The sequence below is a fragment of the Canis lupus genome, chromosome 33 (assembly GCF_048164855.1).
Source record: "Canis lupus baileyi chromosome 33, mCanLup2.hap1, whole genome shotgun sequence".
Lineage (NCBI taxonomy): Eukaryota > Metazoa > Chordata > Mammalia > Carnivora > Canidae > Canis > Canis lupus.
Genome location: NC_132870.1, coordinates 24576673 through 24598997, shown reverse-complemented (window position 1 = coordinate 24598997; position 22325 = coordinate 24576673). Strand labels below are relative to the sequence as shown.

At 33.5% G+C, this 22325-nt stretch overlaps 1 protein-coding gene across 6 annotated transcripts in view; it reads left to right on the top strand.

Annotated features, from left to right (window-relative positions):
* Positions 1 to 22325, top strand: part of CENPE (centromere protein E) — an 82635-nt gene that overhangs the window by 16962 nt on the left and 43348 nt on the right. For 5 of the 6 annotated variants that reach the window (XR_012023442.1, XM_072810666.1, XM_072810665.1 and 2 more), the window contains exons 9-24: positions 34 to 85; positions 2596 to 2683; positions 3014 to 3143; positions 3693 to 3812; positions 5262 to 5420; positions 8127 to 8268; positions 9120 to 9208; positions 10474 to 10641; positions 14535 to 14609; positions 14837 to 14956; positions 16777 to 16899; positions 16983 to 17148; positions 17596 to 17750; positions 19502 to 19819; positions 19932 to 20204; positions 20360 to 20518. Coding sequence is in view for 5 of the 6 variants with exons in the window: in XM_072810666.1 (XP_072666767.1) it covers positions 34 to 85; positions 2596 to 2683; positions 3014 to 3143; positions 3693 to 3812; positions 5262 to 5420; positions 8127 to 8268; positions 9120 to 9208; positions 10474 to 10641; positions 14535 to 14609; positions 14837 to 14956; positions 16777 to 16899; positions 16983 to 17148; positions 17596 to 17750; positions 19502 to 19819; positions 19932 to 20204; positions 20360 to 20518 (2337 nt within the window). In the remaining variant the exon portion in view is untranslated. The remainder of the gene's footprint in view (positions 1 to 33; positions 86 to 2595; positions 2684 to 3013; positions 3144 to 3692; positions 3813 to 5261; positions 5421 to 8126; positions 8269 to 9119; positions 9209 to 10473; positions 10642 to 14534; positions 14610 to 14836; positions 14957 to 16776; positions 16900 to 16982; positions 17149 to 17595; positions 17751 to 19501; positions 19820 to 19931; positions 20205 to 20359; positions 20519 to 22325) is intronic. The other variant, XM_072810664.1, reaches the window with a different exon arrangement.

Below are 22325 nucleotides of genomic sequence, written 5' to 3'. Positions count from 1 at the left end.
CTTCCTAAAGTTTTATTTTTATCTATCTTACAGAATTTGGTTGATCTTGCAGGCAGTGAAAGAGCTGCTCAAACAGGCGCTGAAGGTAATGAAAACTCATAAATGGATTTGATCTCAATGTCATCTTGTTCTTTTACAGAATAAAAAAAGTGCTACCTTGCATTTTAGAGACTATTAAAAATGGTAATTTTGTCATGAAAGTCTTTAACATAAACTGTAGCTTCTGAGGGCACTTGGGTGGTTTAGTCAGTTAAATGTCCTAACTCTTGATATCGGTTTAGGTCATGAGCCCTGTGTTAGGCTCGTGCTGGGTGTGGAGCCTACTTGAGATTTTTCTCTCCCCCACTCCACTCTCATGTTCTCTTTCTCAAAATATTTTTTTTTAAATGTCTTTTAAAGATTTTATTTATTTATGAGAGAGAGTGCACGCGCGCACACACAAGCGGAGGGCAGGGAGGGCCAGAGGGAGAATTAGACTCCCCATTGAGCAGGGAGCCCAACATGGGGCTCAATCTAAGGATCCTGGGATCATGACCTGAGCTGAAGGCAGATACTTAATCAACTGAGCCACCCAGGTGCCTCAAAGTTAAAAACGTTTTTAAAGTTCATTTAAAAGCATCTGTATCACTGTTGGGGATTTACCCCAAAGATTCAGATGCAATGAAACGCCAGGACACCTGCACCCCGATGTTTATAGCAGCAATGTCCACAATAGCCAAACTGGAAGGAGCCTCGGTGTCCATTGAAAGATGAATGGATAAAGAAGATGTGGTTTATGTATACAATGGAATATTACTCAGCCATTAGAAACGACAAATACCCACCATTTGCTTCGACGTGGATGGAACTGGAGGGTATTATGCTGAGTGAAATAAGTTGATCGGAGAAGGACAAACATTATATGGTCTCATTCATTTGGGGAATATAAATAATAGTGAAAGGGAATAGAAGGGGAAGGGAGAAATGGGTAGGAAATATCAGAAAGGGAGACAGAACATGAAGACTCCTAACTCTGGGAAACGAACTAGAGGTCGTGGAAGGGGAGGAGGGTGGGGTGGGGTGAATGGGTGACAGGCACTGAGGTTGGCACTTGACGGGATGAGCACTGGGTGTTATTCTGTATGTTGGCAAATTGAACACCAATAAAAAAAAATTTATTTAAAAAACATCTGTATCTGGCAAATTACCTATTTTAGGCTACTATAGCATCAATTAAAAAGCTTAATTAACTATGCAGTTGGTAGGATTGGATAGCCACAGAGTTTGTGAGAGTGCCATGAAAACCATCTAAATTTTCATAATTAGTAAGGAAATTCAGAAAGTTAGTGGAATACAAAATTAATATACAGACATTAATAATTCATAATACAAACAACAACCAGTTAGTATATTTAGTATACAGAAAGATACCATTTACAATAATGACTTGAAGATCTAATACCTAGGTAGAAACTCAACAAAAATTACCCAAGACCAAAATAAAGAAAACTCTAAAGCAGACCTAAGGGACATAATCAAATATTAAAATAAATGGAAAAACATACTTAGATGGGAAGTTTCAAAATTATGAAGATGTCAGACCTTTCTATGTTAATATCCTACAGCCTAACAGAGATACTCATTGAGCATGTCCTATGTCTACCAAACTAGTGGATCCTGCAACCTGTGAATAAGAAATGAGTATTTGTGTTTTAATCTGGCATGTTAAATAGCATATTATATCTGGCATATTACAGCAGTAGGTGAATAATTCACCTGTGAAGTACTAGCTGTCCAAAACTATTTATTGTAGTACTTTTTGTGTATGTGGTAGATTGAAAACCTACATGTCCCTCAATAGAGTGCTGAGTGAATGAATTCTGATATATCCATACAGTGGAATTTTATGCTGGTAAAAGGAAGGAAAAACACCAGTGTTTACTGATATGATATATAAATTAAAACAAAAAACCCACAGTACAGATTAGCATATATACTGTGCTACTATTTGTGTAAAAAAGGATAGGAAGAAACAAATGTATATGAGTTTGTATTTCTAAGAATCTTTACAAGAGTCGACTAACAAAAGTGATTTCCCAGTAGGAGGACTGGAACTGATTAAATGGAACATTAGAGTGGAAGAGAGTTTTTTTTTTTCAGTGTTGTTTTTCTTGTTTTGTTTGTTTACACGTAAGCCATGTGAGCATCTTAGTTTAAAAATAAGAACTTAGCCTATAGGAATTAATTTGGTTGCTAAACATATAGTTGCCTATATTTGGAGGTTTGGAACAAACAGATTTAAACTGAGGAGCTAGGTTTTTTTTGGAAGTGAACTTCCCTCTGATTGATTGATTGATTGATTGATTTTTTTTTTTTGCCTTAGCTATCTATTTCTTTTCGTTCTTTCTCTCAGGTGATAACCTTTCTGATCCACTTAATAGGTGGGAGGAATAAGGAGAGCGCTCCTTATAGCAGTGGTATTAAAGGGGATTTCAGTCTAATAAAAAGCATATACTTTACCATCTGATGCTTTAATTTTTAACTTCTCATAATTTATAAGTTCATCATCTAGTACAGAGGTCAATTTTTGTTTTCATATTTGCCTAATAAATGCAGGTGTGCGACTCAAAGAAGGCTGTAATATAAATCGAAGTTTATTTATTTTGGGACAAGTAATCAAGAAACTTAGTGATGGACAAGTTGGGTAAGTTTATTCCATTGTACATTTACCTATTAATGCTTACTTTCATGAGGTTGAAAATTGTAATGTTTCAGTTGTAATCAAATAATGTACTGATTTCTTCCATGTATTAAAAAAGCTTTTGTGAATCTGAGCATGCGTAGTTATACATATGACTGTGATCTAAATTTTTTATTTTAAATATTTTTTAGTTAGTAGTTTTGATCTGCCTCACATAACCTGTAAAGAAATTTTTTTAAACTGTAGCTAATTTAAGATTCTGCATTAAAAACCAACCACTTTGTTGTATAAAAATTCTTATTATTTTTTTCCCCAAACTCCTTTCTCACAAAGTGGTTTCATAAATTATCGAGATAGTAAATTAACACGAATTCTCCAGAATTCCTTGGGTGGAAATGCAAAAACACGTATCATCTGCACGGTTACTCCAGTGTCTTTTGATGAAACCCTTACAACTCTACAGGTAAGTTTAATTTTTATTTCAATGTGGGGGGAAATCATCTTTAAGCAGAAAAAATAACCCACTAAAATTAGTGTATCTTTTTTTTTTAATGATATAATGTACCAGCTACAATAAAACTGATGTGTTGCCTACTAAATTTCACAATTTAGCAGTCTTAGAAGATAAGACCTGTCTTCCAGTGTGATTGCCTTGGATTAATTAACTATTAATAAATAGAGTTTGGAGGAAGGAGAGGTACTTCCAAGTAGAAGCAAACTTCAAAGTAGAGGGAGCATTTACACTGGAGTTACTGGGATTCCAGTAAGCCAATGTTTTAGGTTCGCTGTTGGCATCCATCTGTCTTCAAGATAATTTCCTTCACTCTTCTGAAGACTAGTAGCCAGTGTAAATTATAAGGACATGGAATACTCTGCATGTTCAAAAGTATTTTAATCTACTTAGGAAGAGTATTGATCTTTCTTTATAAAACTTAATTATAAAAAAACCCTAAATATTATTAATTAATTTTTTAATATTGAACACTTAACAGTCTTATATTTTTTCCCCCAGTTTGCAAGCACTGCCAAGTATATGAAGAATACTCCTTATGTTAATGAGGTATCAAGTGATGAAGCTCTCTTGAAAAGATACAGAAAAGAAATAATGGATCTTAAGAAACAGTTGGAGGAGGTATGTATGAATGAAGTATTTTAGTAAAGAATAGGGACGGAATGAGAACTAATATCTGCCCAAATGCCCAGAGATCCATTATTCATTAATAGTTGAGATCTATAACCTAAATTTATTGGGGTGGGAGGTTATATGTTTATTTTTTATTTTATTTAAATTCAATTAACATGGGGATCCCTGGGTGGCTCAGCAGTTTGGCGCCTGCCATTGGCCTTGGGCGCGATCCTGGAGTCCTGGGATCGAGTCCCACGTCGGGCTCCAGGCTTGGAGCCTCCTCCTGTGTCTCTGCCTCTCTCTCTCTCTCTCTCTCTGTCTATCATAAATAAATAAATAAATCTTAAAAAATAAATAAATAAATTCAGTTAACATATAATGTATTATTGGTTTCAGAGGTAGAATTCAGTGATTCATCAGTGTTATATATAACACCCAGTGCTCCTTATATCACCCAATTACCCCATGCTTCCACCTACCCCACCCCCCTCCAGCAACCCTCAGTTGTAACCTATATTTAAAACAGCTTTCAAAAAAATAAAAAATAAAAATAAAAAATAAAAAAAATAAAAAATAAAACAGCTTTCAAGTAAGGAGAAATCAACTCATAAAAATTTTAGTTTAATTGACTATAAACTGAAAACTTTAGGTTTCTTAAAATTATTTTAGATTTTGTTTTTCATTTCCAAAGGGCAAAATTTGAGATTTTTAAATGAACCAAGTAGAGATATTCTTTCTAAATTATCACAGATACATAGGGAATTAGGTTAAAAAGAGAGACCACATATAGTTACTTAAAACTATCTTTTGTATTTTCACATTATCTTGAATTCTTCTTCTGACCCTGAGATAACCGTCTAATATGGTAGCATAATCACTTGTCATAATTTCTTTGTTTTAACCATTATGGTTTCATATTTTGTAAAAATCTTATATTTTAGTTATCTTTTTAAAAATGAGCTGAAATTTTAAAAAATAAAATATAAAATGAACTAAAATGCCAAATGGAAGTCTTATGAGAACATCTGTTCTTTTGCTGTAGGTATTGCAAGTCTCTGCTTTTATGACTTCTGTACCTATTATTTATATATTTTTAGGCAATTAATGGAATTACTTTAACAGCCTTGTTACAATCTTATATATGGCATCTAGAATACTCACATGGGAAAAATACATTTTATACTTCATTATATGTTTGAGAAATTACCATGGTAACTGCCATAGTATTAATCTTTTGTAGGTAGGGTATATTTCATTTCACTAAACCTGATGTGGGGCTCAATCTAACAACCCTGAGATCATGACCTGATCTGAAGTCAAGAGTCGGACGCTTAACCGACTGAGCCACCCAAGAGCTGCCACATGTGAATTTAATATTCTATTCTTAAACTACTTTCAAGGATTTAAAATCTAGCTACAATTATTATTAACATAACTTAATATTACATACCATAGGTTTCCTTAGAGACTCGGGCCCAGGCAATGGAAAAAGACCAGTTGGCCCAACTTTTAGAAGAAAAAGATTTACTTCAAAAAGTACAGACTGAGAAAATTCAGAACTTAACACGGATGCTGGTGACCTCTTCTTCCCTCACATCACATCAGGAATTAAAGGTAAAATTTAAAAGATGACAACTCAGGCTTGGTATACAGAGACTAGGATAGGTATTCCTATATGTTTATTATATAGTTACATATCTCTTAACCCCTTGATACAATATATTCAGAAAACCTGGAACATTTTGTGTGTTTGCTATGCATCAGCAAAACCTAGAGGTTCACTAAAAATATTGATCTCTGAGCTTACATTTAGAGATTTTAATTCAAGAAGTCTGAAATATTGACAAGCAATCTATGTACAACATGCTTAAGAAGTTCTAACGAAGTTGGCCAAATGATTGGAAGCATAGATGTCTAGGATATATGGTAATATTTTCTATTTAAAGAAATATTAATCTCAGGAAAATTGATCTAGAATATGGATCACAATGATCAAAATTCTGACTTCCAGTATTTGTACTTTTTGTTTTGACTAGTTAGGTTTTTTTTAGTCCAGTAGATATTTTTTGGCTATGATGGTATCATGATTAAAAGGATAGCCTGGAGTTTGCATGGATTTAAATCCTGATGCTGTCAATTCCTAACTCTACCTTAGGCAATGTCTTAAATCCATTTGGTTGCAGTTTCCTTATCTGTAAGATAATTTGATTCCCACCTCATAGGATTGTTGTGAGAATTAGATGAAATAATATAGAATGTGCTCAGCATACTTTCCACAGGGCAGATCCTCAGAACATGGATGCTCTTAAGATAATTATTAGCAGACATTATGTTCAAGTCACCATACTAGGTATAAAGAAGGCATTTCAAGAGCTGTTTGTTGACTGATGGATGAATAGGAAACAGCCCAATGGAAGGTGTAGGGAAGAATATTTCAGGAAGAGATCCCCAAGTACAAATGCTTGGAGTAGTGAAAACAACATAATGTATTCCTTGGACTTAAAATATTTTGGTGGCAGGGTCTGACTTTAAATCACAATGAAGGATTTGAATATTACATTATGCTAAAAGCAAGGAAAAATCTTATATGGTAACATCACAGTTGTATTTCAGAAAGATGTGATTGCTAATGAGCATTGATTGGCTGGGACTCTACAAGGACTGTGACTCTAGAGATGGAAAAAAACGGATAAATTGGAGAGCTATGTAGGAGGTTGACCCAACAGGGCTTTGTGATTGTTTATATGTGAGGGGCAGGGAAAGGGCAAAAGAGGTATACAGGATGACTTGTAAACATTGCTGGGTAGCTGGTAACAGTATTCATTGTTAAGGAACACCAAATGAAGAGCAGTGGAGCTGCTGTTTTATTTGGGACATCTTCAGTTTAAGACTTGAGGCCATTGAAAATGCAAATATATGAAAAGCAGGTGAACAATGTGACGTAAAGCTTTCCACTTGGACATTAGCTACTGCAGATCCAAAGTCAAGTCATAGTAATGGATGGGCTTGTTCTGAGAGCATGCTGAAAGTGAAAAGAAGACCAAAGACCAGATCCCCAGAACAGTTTTTTAGATAAAGGCAGACAATTTTTTAGATAAAAACAAGCCGAGATTAGCTCTAGAGTTAAGAAGGAAATCAGGTGAATTGTGGTCACTAAAGGAAGAGCATATTTCAGAGCGGTTGTGGTCATCAGTGTCACATTCTGATGAGAAGTTAATTAAGATAAATATAGTCAAAATTTTTTTGGATTTGGAAACAAGAAGCTTATTTACAAAGCAGTTTGAGTTATGTACTAGGTATGAAAGCCACCTTACAGAGGGTTGGAATGATTCCAAGGGATGGGATCACAAACACAGTAGAGGGGACTGGACTTAGAGAAAAGGATCATTTATAAATTAGCTCACCTATGAAAAGGATGTAGTAAAAGGAATGTGGAGAGGATCAAATAAGATGAAATAGTACTTGTACCGTATAGAAGGACAAGAGAAGAATGGTAGCTGTGAAATCTGGAAAAACACAAGAAGAGGAGGAAAAATCAGCAAAGGAGAGTGAGTGGTGAGGGTAGCTGGCCGGGTGGGATAAAGACCAGAAGACAAAGGTGTTCCTAAAAGGATGAGGAAGTAGACAAATGACGAGAAAGGGCACAAAAGAAAAATGAAAAGAAAATTGTAGCTAGAGAGAAGTAAGGAGTAAAGAGTTTAAAAAAAATCAAAAGCAGACAGGCCTGGAGCATTCATTCATCAGGAGAATTCACCAGGAGGGAGCTGGTGAAGATAACAGATGAATAGATAACCAGGGAGCAAGAGGTCCCAAGGGAGAAAGGAACAATGAGGTTAGGAGCTCTGGAGCAGGCATTAGCTTTATTGAATTGAAAAAGAACTGGCATCTTGAAGGCTGTGCGTAAGATTTACTCATTGAAGAAAGTTCAGATAGACTCTTTGTCCCTTCCCAGTGAGAGCTGGACACCCCAGAGTGCTTTGGGTAGCTATGGTGTGACAGTGGCAGGTTCCCTAGATTATTTAAAAGGGTTGAGTCAGCCCATTCCTTTCAATGAAGTCCCAGAAAAGTTTGTAGGGAAACTTTCAAATAAAACATGATTTTTAAATCATAATTTCGCATCACATTTTTTTTATGGGGTTAAACACTGATTTTAAAAGTTTGAGTGTTTTCTTAGGATGTCCTTAGACTAATAAGATATTAAACCAGGCTTAAAAAGAATTCTACCAAGTCCATGGTTTCCAAAAATGTAAACTAATCCCCATGTTTTATAACAGTTGAGCCCAGATCTGCGTGAGGTAATTTTGATTTCTACCCTTTTAGGCTAAAAGAAAACGAAGAGTCACTTGGTGTCTTGGCAAAATTAACAAAATGAAGGACTCAAATTATATAAATGAATTTAATATGTCAACAAATATAACAACACGTAAGGCAGCTCTAACAGTTGTGGGCGAAATTGATGAATGTAAGTGCTTTTTCAGCTACTTTTAAATTATAGAAGCATCCCTGTAAAGAATTACTTTATTTATAACTCCATTAATGTGATAAGCATATTTAATAAAATGTATGTATTTTAAATGTGATTTCATTGGAAATAATGCTAAAAATTAGTGACTTTAAGAAAATGAACATTCTCCATTATTTTCACATCTCTTAATGATACACTGTAGTTAAAACACATGAGACTTTTTTTTTTTTTTAAGGTTTTATTTATTCATGAGAGGCACAGAGAGAGAGACAGAGACAAGGCAGAGGGAGAAACAGGCTTCCCATGGGGAGCCTGATGTGGGACTGGACCCTGGGACTCCAGGATCATGCCCTGAGCAAAGGCAGGCGCTCAACCACTGAGCCACCCAGACGTCCCCACATGAGACATTTTTATCATTGGTTTTGTACTAATCATTATCCAGTTAAATTAGTATCCATATAACATCTGCCTTAAATTTTGTCTAATCTTGAAAGGCTGGCATTACACAGGCATGTTTCAAAATAATGTGTCTCCAACATTAGCAGTATTTTTAAGGGGCATTTTAAAACCTACTTAAAATGATCACTTCCCAAATTCAGAATTTGTCCATTTAACCTATATTGTATTAAGGATTCAGTATTTTATTACTAATTCTTACTAAGAATCTTAATTCATACAGTAATATAAATGATCATATTTGTTATTAATGCATTTTTGGCATTCATGCTGTGAGCACATGTTAGCTAATTGGAGCTTATTACCTCTGATCAGATTTTTTTTTTTTGTCTTCAACTTTTAAGAAATTTTATTAACATGTTTATGGATAAATTTCCTTCTCCTAATTATAGCTCTCTGCTCAGAGTCTGATGTTTTCAGTAATACTTTTGATACATTAAATGAAACAGAGTGGAATCCAGCAACAAAGCTACTAAGTCAGGTAACTTAAATGCGTGTTATAGTATATTACCCTTACTCTTTTTAAAATTCATTTCTTATTGGTGTTTATGTTGTTGCAGTACATTACTGGCTCTGACTTAATTTCTTTAACAGTTTTGGTTCTAATTATTCACTATATTCCTAGTTGGTATCTGACATGTAGAAGGAAGCTAAAAACTTCATAATGCAGATGTATGGCAATAGGTAAACTTTTGTGTCTAGTTCTTTACCAGCAGATCTTGGTATCTATGATTTTTAATTTTTTAAGTTTTTATTTTTCCTTAGACAATCCCTAAGGATAAAAAGAGCTGATTCTTGTAAAGTGTCAAAATTCTCAGGCATATAGTAGAAGAATGACACATCAGGGAAGCGGTAATACTGCCAAATCATACTGAAAAATAAAAGTCAATATATTAGTACGTGTGGTTTTATCAAAACTTTAAGGAATACTATAGTGAATTCTTTGGTAGGTATAGAGTCCATGTTTACTTTCTAGGCTACTAATGTCCAAAGAAATACAGTATAGTTTTATAAATGCATTTAAGAAAATTTCATGTTCGTTTTAGAATAAAATTACAGTGATTCTTAGGAATTATTATTATCATTACTTAACGATTGTATTAGTTTAAATTAAGTGAGTATTATAAAGTGCTTTTACATCTCTAAAACATTCACTAGAAGTGTGTTGTTTTTGGAAAATCCTTGATGTTAATTTTTTTTTTAACTTACAGTTTATCACTTTCTGATAATAGTATATAAAACAAAAACAGGCCTCTTTTGAGTATGGTAAAACATAGCAGCCATTAGAGTGTTAGAGGTCAATAAATAATACCTCTGTTCCCTTTCTAAATTCAGACCTATCTGAGAAATAAAACAGGCATCAAAAAGGTGGAGAATTAAATTATCAGCTTTATGACTATGGAGCTTAATGATCTGTGGTCAAGTGGACTTCCCAGGATGCTCCCCAGCCTCTTACATCTGAAAACTTTTCCAGTCAGATACAGGCAGAGCACTTGTTTACATGATCTTTTCTTTTTTTCATACCCCTTTCAAAATAGTCTTCTAAGCTAGTTTACGAAGTGCACACCCTTTATTTTACCCTGGATCAAGTTAGACCATTAGAAAGATATTGAAGAAGAGAATGGCCTAAGTTAACTACACGATTTAAGGTTAAAATATTTGACAAATCCAAATTCTAGTTAAGGAAACAAAGAATATATTATTTGAATTCTCTCTGACTTGAAAATCTGGTTTTGTTTCTAATAGGAGAACTTAGAAAGTGAGCTGAATTCACTTCGTGCCAACTATGATAATCTGGTATTGGACTATGAACAACTAAGACAAGAACATGAAGAAATGGAATTGAAATTAAAAGAAAAGAATGATTTGGATGAATTTGAGGCTCTAGAAAGAAAAGCAGAAAAAGATCAGGAGGTAAGAGATATGGAAACATGAAACTAAAACTACACTTTTAAAATAAGGATCATTCTCTTAAAGATACTTATTTCTAAGGTTGATATGTGGAGAATCCAACCATTTTCTCTATGTATACACAATTTAGAGAATTTAAGAAATAATTTGTTTATATTATTTTTAAAGTATTTAAATCGTATTTGTTTCACTTGTACTTCACACAAGAAGTACCAATTTAAAATGTCTGGGAAGGTTTGGTGCATCTGCCTACAGGTGGATTTGTCTTGAAGAAATGATTTCCTTGTAATTTGTATATTAGTTAATTTGTTGAGTACACTGGAAATACTGTCTAGAGTATAACCATTTCCTACTGAGACCAATATGAAATTTTACTATCTGGCTGAATGTTCTATGCATGGATACCATGTATTAATGGATTTCATTTTCTTTAAAAAATATATTCCTAAATATTTAGAACATTATTGGAATAACTGGGGAAGCTGATTTTGCTCATGTCTTTTAACATATCAGAGTTACTGTGAAAATTAGTGTAACTAATACTAGTAATGAAATTTTAAAAAATGAAACCGATCACTTAAATTTTCTAAATATTTAATATTAGGCTTCATGTGAAGAAAACCTAATCCAAAAATCCTCAGACTTCAGACACTTAGAAATTATCCAAGAAATTCAAGAGATTTCTTAGAGTCCTTAACTTAGAAGTTACAGATATTATGAATTATTTTACAGAATTTTTGAATGCATATTCATTTCTCTGGAACAAGTGTCCATAGCTGTTATCAAACTATAAAGCGATGTATGACTCTCCTCTCCTACCCCAAGTAGTAGCCAGTGTTCTAGTGTAGTTAAAATATGAGTTTATTTGCAGCTACTTCTGAGATTACTGTAAGGTTAGCCCAAAGGGACACAATGCTTTTTCCTCTATTGCTTCATTTCTCATCCTCCTTTTTTTTTTTTTTCTTTAAAGGAAAAAGAGTTCAGTGCAAAAAGTATTATTTCCATTCTAAGAGGCAGTCTATGTGTTCTCCACAGGGTTTCATTTAATTTGTTTTAAAATTGGCATGTTAACAAAATACAAACTGTTGTATATTAACCCGTGGACTTCAATCAATAAAATTGAGTTTCATAAGAAGGGATGTGGTCTAGTGTCATGGTTAAGAGCATGGCTCTGGAGACAACCTTGCATCTGAGTGGAATACAAGGCCTTGAGCGAGTCCCAGAATCTCCCAGGGCTTACTTTCTAAGTTTTTTACATGATTTATATATTCAATTAATAATAAAAACTAAAGCTCACAGAGTATAGGACTTGACTCTCACATCCTGATTTTTTTTTTTTTAATTTTTATTTATTTATGATAGTCACAGAGAGAGAGAGACAGAGAGACAGAGACACAGGCAGAGGGAGAAGCAGGCTCCATGCACCGGGAGCCCGACATGGGACTCGATCCCGGGTCTCCAGGATCGCGCCCTGGGCCAAAGGCAGGCGCCAAACCACTGCGCCACCCAGGGATCCCCTGATTTTTTTTTTTTTTCCTTTTAACCACACTCAAGGGGGTAACAGTGCTTTTCCTCATTATTTGGACACAATTAAATTTCTAGATTTTATAAGGTAACCTAAAATGTTAAGTAATAAAAGCTTACTCTGTTCAAAGGCAGTTCCATTCCATTTTAAACTAAAAATGAAGTCTGTGTATGCAGTAAAATATGTTCCTAAACCTCCATTTTGGGGAAAAGCTTAACCAAAAAGGAATAAAATGTCAAATTATAGCCTTAGGACATGTGGTCTTTGCCCTGGTTTGCCTAATGGTCTTATAAATCACCAGAGCTGTGTATCATTTTCAAATGGGAATATAGAAATACGGGATGTTTAGATAGTAATTTTTAGAAGGAGGGGTAGACAAGGTCAAGTATCATCAAGCTCAGGGAACAAAAGAAATTCCAACCCTCTAACTGATTTAACTTGATTTATGTTAGAATTTTAACAACTTGGAGGTTTTCATCTTAAGTTAAATATTTTCTTTCAGCTGCTGAAAATTATAGCTGAAATCTGTAATATTTTCTTAATGTAGCAACTGATTAACTATCATTCATGTCATATACTTTCTCCTATGTTCAACATCTTAAATAATACCTCATTAGGAAGTTACAGTCCAAGCTTTACAAAAGCTAATCTTTCTCCATTAATGAGAACTAATACTTAAAAGTACTATTTCAGAAGAGAAGATTTCTTTCTAAATGTGTATTTTCTAAAATGAAGACTAATGATTTAGTTCTTTATTGGTAAATGTGATTTTGTTGCACAAAATTTACAAACAGGAAAGAAAAAAGACAAAGCCAATTTAAATTATACCCAATGCAAATGTCTGAAATTTTGCCAGTTGATAACCATTAACCATATGTGATGCTTGAAGTGTAGCTAGTCTGAATTGACTTAAGTATAGAAAAAAGAATGTAAGCTATTTCTTTAGTTTTTTATATTGATTACATGAATAAATGATAACATTTTGTTACATTGTCATTTGGATATTTATATCAGTGTGTATCAGTTGGATATTTTAGGTTACAATAGATTTTTAAAATGAATTCTGTTTTTTTAATGTGGCCAGTAGGAAAATTTTTTTTTGATATTTTATTTAAATTCAATTTGCCAACATAATAACACCCAGGGCTCATCCTATTAAGTGAAACTTCGCTTACTAATTTGGCTCACATATTTCTGGATGATGCTGTCCTAAAATGGGAATGCTAACACTAGCACTGCTCTGAATCTAAAACTAATTAGGACTGAATTATTAACATTCAGAAAATATTACTTAAACCAGCTGCTATTTTCATAAATCCCTTATATTCTACTAGAATTTGCCATTACTTATTTTCTTCTTTTTTTAGTCTTATTTAAATTCAGTTAATTAACATTTAGTGTATCATTACTTTCAGGTATAGAGTTCAGTTAATCATCAATTGCATATAACACCCAATGCTCATTATATCAATTGTCCTCCTTAATGCCCATCACCCAGTTACCCCAACCCCCCACCTACCTTGCCTTTAACTTTTTAAGGACTCATCGAATTATGAAAATTTCATAATTCTAAGAAAAAATGTTTATCTGTGGCAAATTGTCATTTACATGTTTTGACACAAAAGTGTCAAATATTTAATGCACCAGATATTTGATGGAAAGGAAACTTTAAGAGAAATTCTTAAATCTTTAAGTATTCTTTATACTTTACACAGTTAAAAAAATAGGAACAATAAATCATCATTCCAATACTTTCTGTAGAATGAGTCAACAACAAGGTAATAATTGGTAGTCCCATACATATCTCTGTAGCTTTAGTGAATGGTGATATTATTGTAAAGGTACCACATGAAACTACCCTAAACCAAACCTAAATTCTAAACCACAAATCCTTAGAAAGTATGCCATTTAAAGCTAAATGGATAATTGATGGGAAGAAAAAAAAATCTTGTAGAATAAATACACAACTGCATTTAACTTAGCCAAAACAAGATCTATTAAAAGTGTGGTTTTTTTTTAAGTTTGCTTACCAGTTTATCCCCTCCAAGGGATGCGTACTAATTTGCTTTTAACATTATAGCATTATTAACAGATGACATAACTGTTACTTGGGCCACGCTGAGGGTTTTTTCTTGTTTGCTTGTTTTGTGAGGTTTGGGGATTTTTTTTTGTTTGGCTTATCATGTTTCTGTTTGTTTTGTATCTTCAAATAATGAGGTGCTCTTACTGTTTTGGTGTTTCTGAATCAGTGAGTAAAGCAGTCTTTTGGGAGTTTTTTTTTTTTCTTTCTCTCTCTCTTTTTTTTTTTTTTTTTTTTTTTTGCTTTATTAACTGTTGGTTTGCTCTGTTGTCTATTCACATGCTCTTCCAGATGCAACTAATTCATGAAATTTCCAACTTAAAGAATTTAGTTAAGCATGCAGAGGTGTATAATCAAGACCTTGAGGTGAGCATTTATGTTGGTATTTCTATTATAAGGAACTAGAACTATAAAATGTACAGTATATGTAATTGAACATGATTTCAGAAAATAGAACATTTTGTCTTTTAAATATCAACTTTTTAAAATTTCACTCTTTAAACTATTAAACTTTATTTAAAACTATCAACTATTTAAACTTTTTAATCCCCTAAAATTTAAATCCAATAAAATATGTTTCACACTTCTTATAGAATGAACTAAGTTCAAAAGTAGAGCTGCTTAGAGAAAAGGAAGACCAGATTAAGAAGCTACAGAAATACATAGACTCTCAGAAGTCAGAAGATATTAAAACGGACTTGTCCTACTCATCGGTAAAAATCAGGTTTATTTTGTTGTTTAGTCATGTTAAGCATTTCTAGTATACCATCATCATTATTACAGCAAATACTTATATTGAGCCTGCTCTATGTCAGGCACTCTTGTAATTGTTTTACATATTGTATTTTGTTTAATTTTGTCAATAAGTCCATGAAAGAGGGACTATTAGTATCATTGCCATTGTGTAGTTAACGAATCATTTGTAGAGAATTGAGGATATCACTCTGAATGAGAATAAGTCAGTTAAAGATGAACTTCCATTAAAAATCAGTTATTCCGGGAAGCCCCGGTGGCCCAGAGGTTTAGCGCCACCTTCAGCCCAGAGTGTCATCCTGGAGACCAGGGATCGAGTCCCACGTCAGGCTCCCTCCATGGAGCCTGCTTCTCCCTCTGCCTGTGTCTCTGCCTCTCTCTCTGTGTCTGTCATGAATAAATAAAATCTTTAAAAAAAAAATAAGTTATTCCAACATTTTTCTTTCTAATTGTTTTATGCAAATGCATGCAGAAGTATGTAGTCCGTATCTCCAGGTAAGCTCTTATGTTGATATTGATAACTAGAACTATACGTATCATGAGTGAGCATGGTTTTATAAATTTCATTAATATTAATGCATTCTCACTATAATTTAAATAAGTATTTTAACAGTTTGGTATTTTTCAGAAACTAGCTCTAGATGACTTTAGTTGGTATAAGATATGGCATTAAATTGAATCTCATGGTGAAATTGTTAATTTTCGCTATTTGCTTTCTATTGTATTTGCTCTTGGTCCTCCTCATTGCTTCAAGAAAGTATCAGTTTGATTCCCATTTTCAACATTCTCTTTAAGAAGTTAGCAGATTCTAGCTGGAATTTCAGTTTCTGTTCTTTTGTTTTCATTTGAGTTTTTCAGAATACTTTTTATTACCTTCTCTTGGTACTCTTCTATTACCTGTTATTAATGACAATCCGTTGTGAAAGTGATCTTACTATGGTAAGGTCATGGGAAGAAAAGCAGTTTCATCTGATCCTGGAGTATCTATTGATAGAGTGGCAAGCAGAATTGCCCACTTTTTAAAAATTGTTATTTCTTTCTCTTTATTCATCCAACTTATTCATTTGTTCATTGTGCATTAATACTCTGCCAAACACATGGATGGCTGAATTTATGTAAGCTGAATTTAAGATAAAAAATTATATTATCTTAAAATGACACTCAGAGACTGGATCTTCTCATGTATTTATCAATCATTTGCATTTTCTGTGAGTTGCCCGTTCATCCTGTTTGTCTATTGGATTTTTTGTCTTAATTTGTGGTTTCATATACTTAATTTTAACTATGAACTACTCACCTACCATGTTTTAGAATAACTTAAAAATACATAGGAAACAATTGTGTGTTAACTTTTTTTTTTTTTTTAAAGATTTTATTTGTTCATGAGAGAGACAAAGAGAAAGGCAGAGACATAGAGGGGGACATGGAGGGAGAGACATGTGGGACTCAATCCCCAGGCCCGGGATCCCGCCCTGAGCCGAAGGCAGATGCTCAACCACTGAGCCACCCAGACATCCCTGTGGGTTAACCTTTTATAAACAATAGCAAATTTCTTCAGTCTATGTAATACTATAATGTGGAAAAATATAATCAGAGGTTTTAAAGTATTTTTATTATGGAAAATCTTTCTTTTCATCTTTCCTAAATACACATTTGATAATTAGTATATTTTCACTATTTTTTTATTTATCTGGAATAACATCTGTGTACGTGTTCTCTAAAGTCTTTTCCAATTCTCAGAAAGTTAGATTTCACTAAGTTATTTTTATCATGTGTATAGGAAAGCACTGAAGACCTAAAACAAATGAAACAGACTTTACTTGATGCTGAAACTGTAGTCCTTGATGCTAAGAGAGAATCAGCCTTTCTTAGAAGTGAAAATCTGGAGCTGAAAGAGAAAATGGTAAGTGATTCCTATAATATTTATAATAAAGCAGTTTTTACAATCAGTACATTTCTGTGAATTTGTAATATTTTTCTTAATAGAAAGAACTTAGAAGTAGATACAAGCAAATGGAGAATGATATTCAGTTATATCAAAGACAGTTGGAGGCAAAAAAGAAAATGCAAGTTGATCTGGAAAAAGAATTACAATCTTCATTTAATGAGATAACGAAACTCACCTCCCTTATTGATGGCAAAGTTCCAAAAGGTATTTCATAATTTCAGACTTCCCTCTTTGCAGATTTGACTTTATCTGGAAACCTACATGAAGGATTTTGTGACTACATTTCAATGATTAGAAATCTATTATTCAAAAAGAAAAAGAAAAAGAAATCTATTATTCTCTGATCTGATTTTTTTAATAGACTAATATAAGTTTCAGTATCATTTGGTATTACTATTTATAACTGTTTCCATGGAATTAGATTCATAAGGGTTTAGGAATTATTTTTCAAATAAATTGGACCTAATTTTCAAAAAGTAACAATCTAATTGTTAAAATTTGAAGAACTATTAACAATCAGGTTACCTGTTAACCAATACTCTTTCCTTAATAAATTTTATATGGTCTGATTAAATGATCTAACTTTGCCTGTAATTTAGATTGTTACAATAACTGCAAGCTGTTTTATTTAATTTACCTAAAATGTCCTAGGTTTGCTCTGTAATTTGGAACTGGAAAGAAAGATTACTGATTTCCAGAGAGAACTAAATGAAAAAGTTGAAGAAAATGAAGCTTTGCATAAAGAAGTTAAGTTGCTCTCAGCGTTGAAATCTTTACCCTCAGAAATAGAAATGCTGAGGAAAGAGGTAAACACATTTTCAAGCAAATAACTCTTCTTTTGAAATAAAAACCTTTGTGATAGCACTTTAAATATTTTGCCATAGTTTATTTTAAAGTAGCAAGCAAGAGACTATAAACATTTCATTCAGCTTGTTGGGAATAGAAATGATTGTAGTTCCTCCTGATTTTTACTACTAGACGTAAAAACACATTTTCAAAGCATACTTAACAGTATACTTAGTAACATTATCCACCTTGCAACCATTTCTACAGTCCTCAAATGTTGCATTTAAACAGAGTTCTAGGGATGTCTGGGTGGCTCAGTCAGTTGAGCATCAAGTCTTGGTTTCAGCTTGGTCATGATCTCGGAAGTGGTGAGATCTAGCCCCGCAGCAGCTTTGCACTTAGTCCAATCTGTTTGTTCCTTTCTCTTTGCTCCTCCCCCCGCACTCTAAAATAAATTTAAAAATAAATAAATAAACAGAGTTCTATAGGGGGTGTCTGGCTGGCTCAGTCAGTAGAGGGTGCAGACTCTTTTTTTTTTTTTTTAAAGATTTTATTTTTCATGAGAGACACAGAGAGAGAGAGAGACAGAGACACGCAGGCAGAGGGAGAAGCAGGCTCCATGTAGGGAGCCTGATGTGGGACTCCATCCTGGGACTCTAGGATCACGCCCTGGGCCAAAGGCAGGCACTAAACCGCTGAGCCAAATTTTTTTTTTTTTTTTTTTTTAAGATTTTATGAGGGTGCAGACTCTTGATCTCAAGGTTGTAAGTTCAAGCCTTACATTGGGTAGGAAGATAACTTAAAAATAAATTCTTTAAACAGAGTTCTATGGCCCATCCTTTTTCTAATCTTTTTTTTTTTTTTTTTTTTTTGCACTAGTCTTATCACTATGTTGAATAAAAAAGAGTAATGAGATATCAGGGAGGGCAGTGATAGTTTAGAAATCAGTGTAAATCTTGTAGGCTAGTGAATAATCCCATAAACCATCTACCAGCCTTTCCTTTCTCTCTGCCTTTCTAAAAGAAATAAAAATGACAAGTGTTTGAAGACCAAATGACAGACATCATGCTAAAGAACTCTAGAAACATTATTTTATTCAGTCATCCTAAAAACTCTTTAGTGTAGTTGCTATTTTTTAGCTCAACCAATAGTTGAGCTTCATAGATGCACCTCCTATCCTCAGCCTGTGATTGAAACAGCCCTGCTATATTATCCCTGTCCTTGGTCTCTGCTTTAGTTCACTTCTCTTCTTCCCACCATTTCTACCTTACCTTTCACAATGATTTTACTTTTTATAAGCTGGCTATGGCTTATTTAAATAATAATTCAAATAAAGCTTAATTATTTAAACTATTCAGGGATTACATTTTTAGAAATCGGAGCTGCATTCAAAGGCTTTAGGAAAAAAATGTGTCAAATTCTAAGAAAAATCATAAAATGTCTGACACACCAAGAGGTTAGAAAATAGAATGATAGATAAGGAAATAAAGGCACATATTGAAATGAAATGTTTCTGAGTGTCCCTTATGCATGCATTTCTTACTAGAACCCAAAGAGATCAGAAAACAAAACTTTTAATGTATTAAAAAGGATAATACATTGTTAAGGGGTTGGTGATGATAAAAATGTTGCCTTTCCTCGGTCAAAGCTTTGCTTAGTTACAGTCTTTCCACCCTGCCCCAGAAGAAACTCTTTCTTTTTTTTTTCCCTGACAACTGCTTCAGTAGATCACACATTGCTCACAGAGCTAAATTTTATTTCTTTTCCATAGATACATGATAAATCTGAAGAGCTCTATATAATAACATCGGAAAGAGAGAAATTGAATTCTGAAGTAGTTCAAAAGGAAAGTAGAATTCAAGATTTACTTGAAGAAATTGGGAAAACTAAAAATGATCTAGCAACTATCCGGTTGAATTATGAAAGCACTGATCAAGAATTCCAAGATTTTAAAAATCATCATATTGAATTTGAGCAAAAGTATAAGATGGTCCTTGAAGAGAATGCAAGAATGAATCAGGAATTAGGAAATCTCTCTGAACAAGCTCAAAAACTTGGTTTAAGTTTGGATGCTTTGAGCAACACAGAGGTTGGTATAAGACACCCTCTAGGGAAGTGATCTGTAGTCTTCTGGGGTTTAGTTTCCATATATATACACCATGGAGTGCTCTGCTTTTTCACATTTACTTCTTATTTTAAAGCTTTCTCCCAAATCTGAAGAACTTCTACAAAAAACAACTGAGAGTCAAAAAAGATTAAATGAAGTGGAAGAGCTGAAGGAACAATTAGAAAGTACAGGTTCAAGGCTGCAAACTATAGAAAAGGAAAAAACACTGATTGCTGAGCAACTTCAGCAAACCTTGGTAGAAGTAAGAACCTTAACCCAAGAAAAAGATGACCTAAAACAACTCCAGGAGAGCCTGCAGATTGAGAGGGACCAACTCAAAAGTGACATTCAGGATACTGTAAACATGGTAAGGCTTTGAGTAAACTCTGAAAACTCAGAGCCTCTTCATACAAATATTACAGGAGCCATCACTTAAGATTCACGTTCAAGTAGTCACTACAAAGTTATTCCTACTGGTTCACATTATTCTAACAGAAATTGTTTTCCGTTTTTCTGACAAAGAATATAGACACCCAAGAACAATTACGAAATGCTCTTGAAGCTTTGAAACAACACCAAGAAGTAATTAACACACTAAGACTGAAAATTGCTGAGAAAACTTCCAGGCATTTGGAAACAGAGGAAAACCTAGGAGAAGCTAAGGATGAATTCCAGGAAGAGGTAAAAATAGTGCTTCCATCCAAAGTTTTTATATATGTGTAGATGAGTTTTCCCTTTTACTTGAAACACTTAAGAACATAATGATAGTCTCAATCCCATTTATCATCCACTGTGCTAGTAACTAAAATAATTTACAAGCATAACCCTAATGTCTTTGAAATAACTTCAGATATAACTGCTTACAATCAATTTGAAACAAAAAGAGAGAAATTCATTTGAACTTTGAGCTGATATTTTCAGAGGCCTGATGTATTTTTAATGTCTTTGAAAACGCCTCTGAATTCTAAAATACTTGGTTTTATGTCAGATTTTAAATATGAAACTTGCTTAGAGTTCACTATAAAATCAATGTGTATATTGCATTTATGACTATTTCTAGGGCTTGTGCTATAATATTAATGTTAGAAAAAAAATATTAATGTTAGAGGCTTAAATCTCAACCTTAATTTATTCTAGATGGTATGGCTCATTTTGTCCTGCGACCTTAGGAGAATAAGGTCGTCTTTTTTTTTTTTTTTTTTTTGGGGGGGGGAGAATAAGGTTATTTAATTATATACAAGAAAGGCTAATGTTGTGTTTGTTTTTATAAATTTATTTTTTATTGGTGTTCATTTTGCCAACATTGTTTTTTGTTTTAAGAGCTGTGTTAGTCCACTAGGGTTGCCATCACAAACTATCACAGACTGGGTAGCTAAAATAACAGAAATTTGCTTTCTCTCAGTTGTGGAGGCTAAAGTCCAAGATTAAGGTGCTAGAAAATTTGGTTTCTGTTAAGTCTTTGCTTCCCTGCATGCAGATGGCACCTTCCCTCTGTGTCCTCACATGGCCTTTTTCTTATACTTGAGCTAAGAAAGAGCACTAATGTTTTTTCCTCTACTTAAAAGGACACTGATCCTGAGGCGCCTGTGTGGCTCAGTTGGTTAGGCAACTGATTCTTGATTTCAGATCAGATCTTGATCTCAGGGTTGTGAGTTTGAACCCCACATCTGGCTCTGAATGAACGAATGAATGAATGAATGGTCACCAGTCCTATGAGATTAGGACCCCAGTTTTATGACCTCATTTAACCTTAATTACTCTCCTTAAAGACTTTATTTTCACATATAGCCACATGGGGTTAGGGCTTCAACATGAATATTAGGAGGACACAATTCAGTCTCTAACAGGTGATTGCATATAATTTTGTACGATGGATTCATTTACTGTCTTTCAATTTTATGTACTTAATACTATTTAATCTAGAATATTTGCTACCAGGAATTTAAAACATTCATCAGTGGGAGACTGATGAAATAATCTTTCGTACGTCCATAGCTTGGAATAGTCTATGTAGATATGTATGTATATAGATAAGGCAACTGGGTTTTATATGGTCATATAATTTTTTAAAACTACATATTATATGCAAACAGAAAAGTCACCAGATGGACATATTACTAAATAAAAGCAAATAACTACTTCAGAATAATTCAGTAAGCTCCAGCTTATGTAAATAAATCTTTATATAGATTTATCTACTATTCTATATAAGCAAGCTTTTATTTTTCCCATGGGGTACAGTATTTTTGCCTTGGAAAAGCTTTTCCTCCCTCTCCCTATGCTTCAGTTCTTCTCTCCTAGAAAAGCTTTTTCACTTGTTTTAAATATCTTGTGTTCTCAGCTTATCTATAGTTTGGATCCACCAAATGAGCCAAAGGCGTTTGACCTTGATTTGAAATTTCTGACTTTCACTTTCATTAGAGGAAGGTTTTTTGAAAAGATTTTTGAAAATAAGCCAAAATTAATAGCTGCTTTAAACAAATGTAAA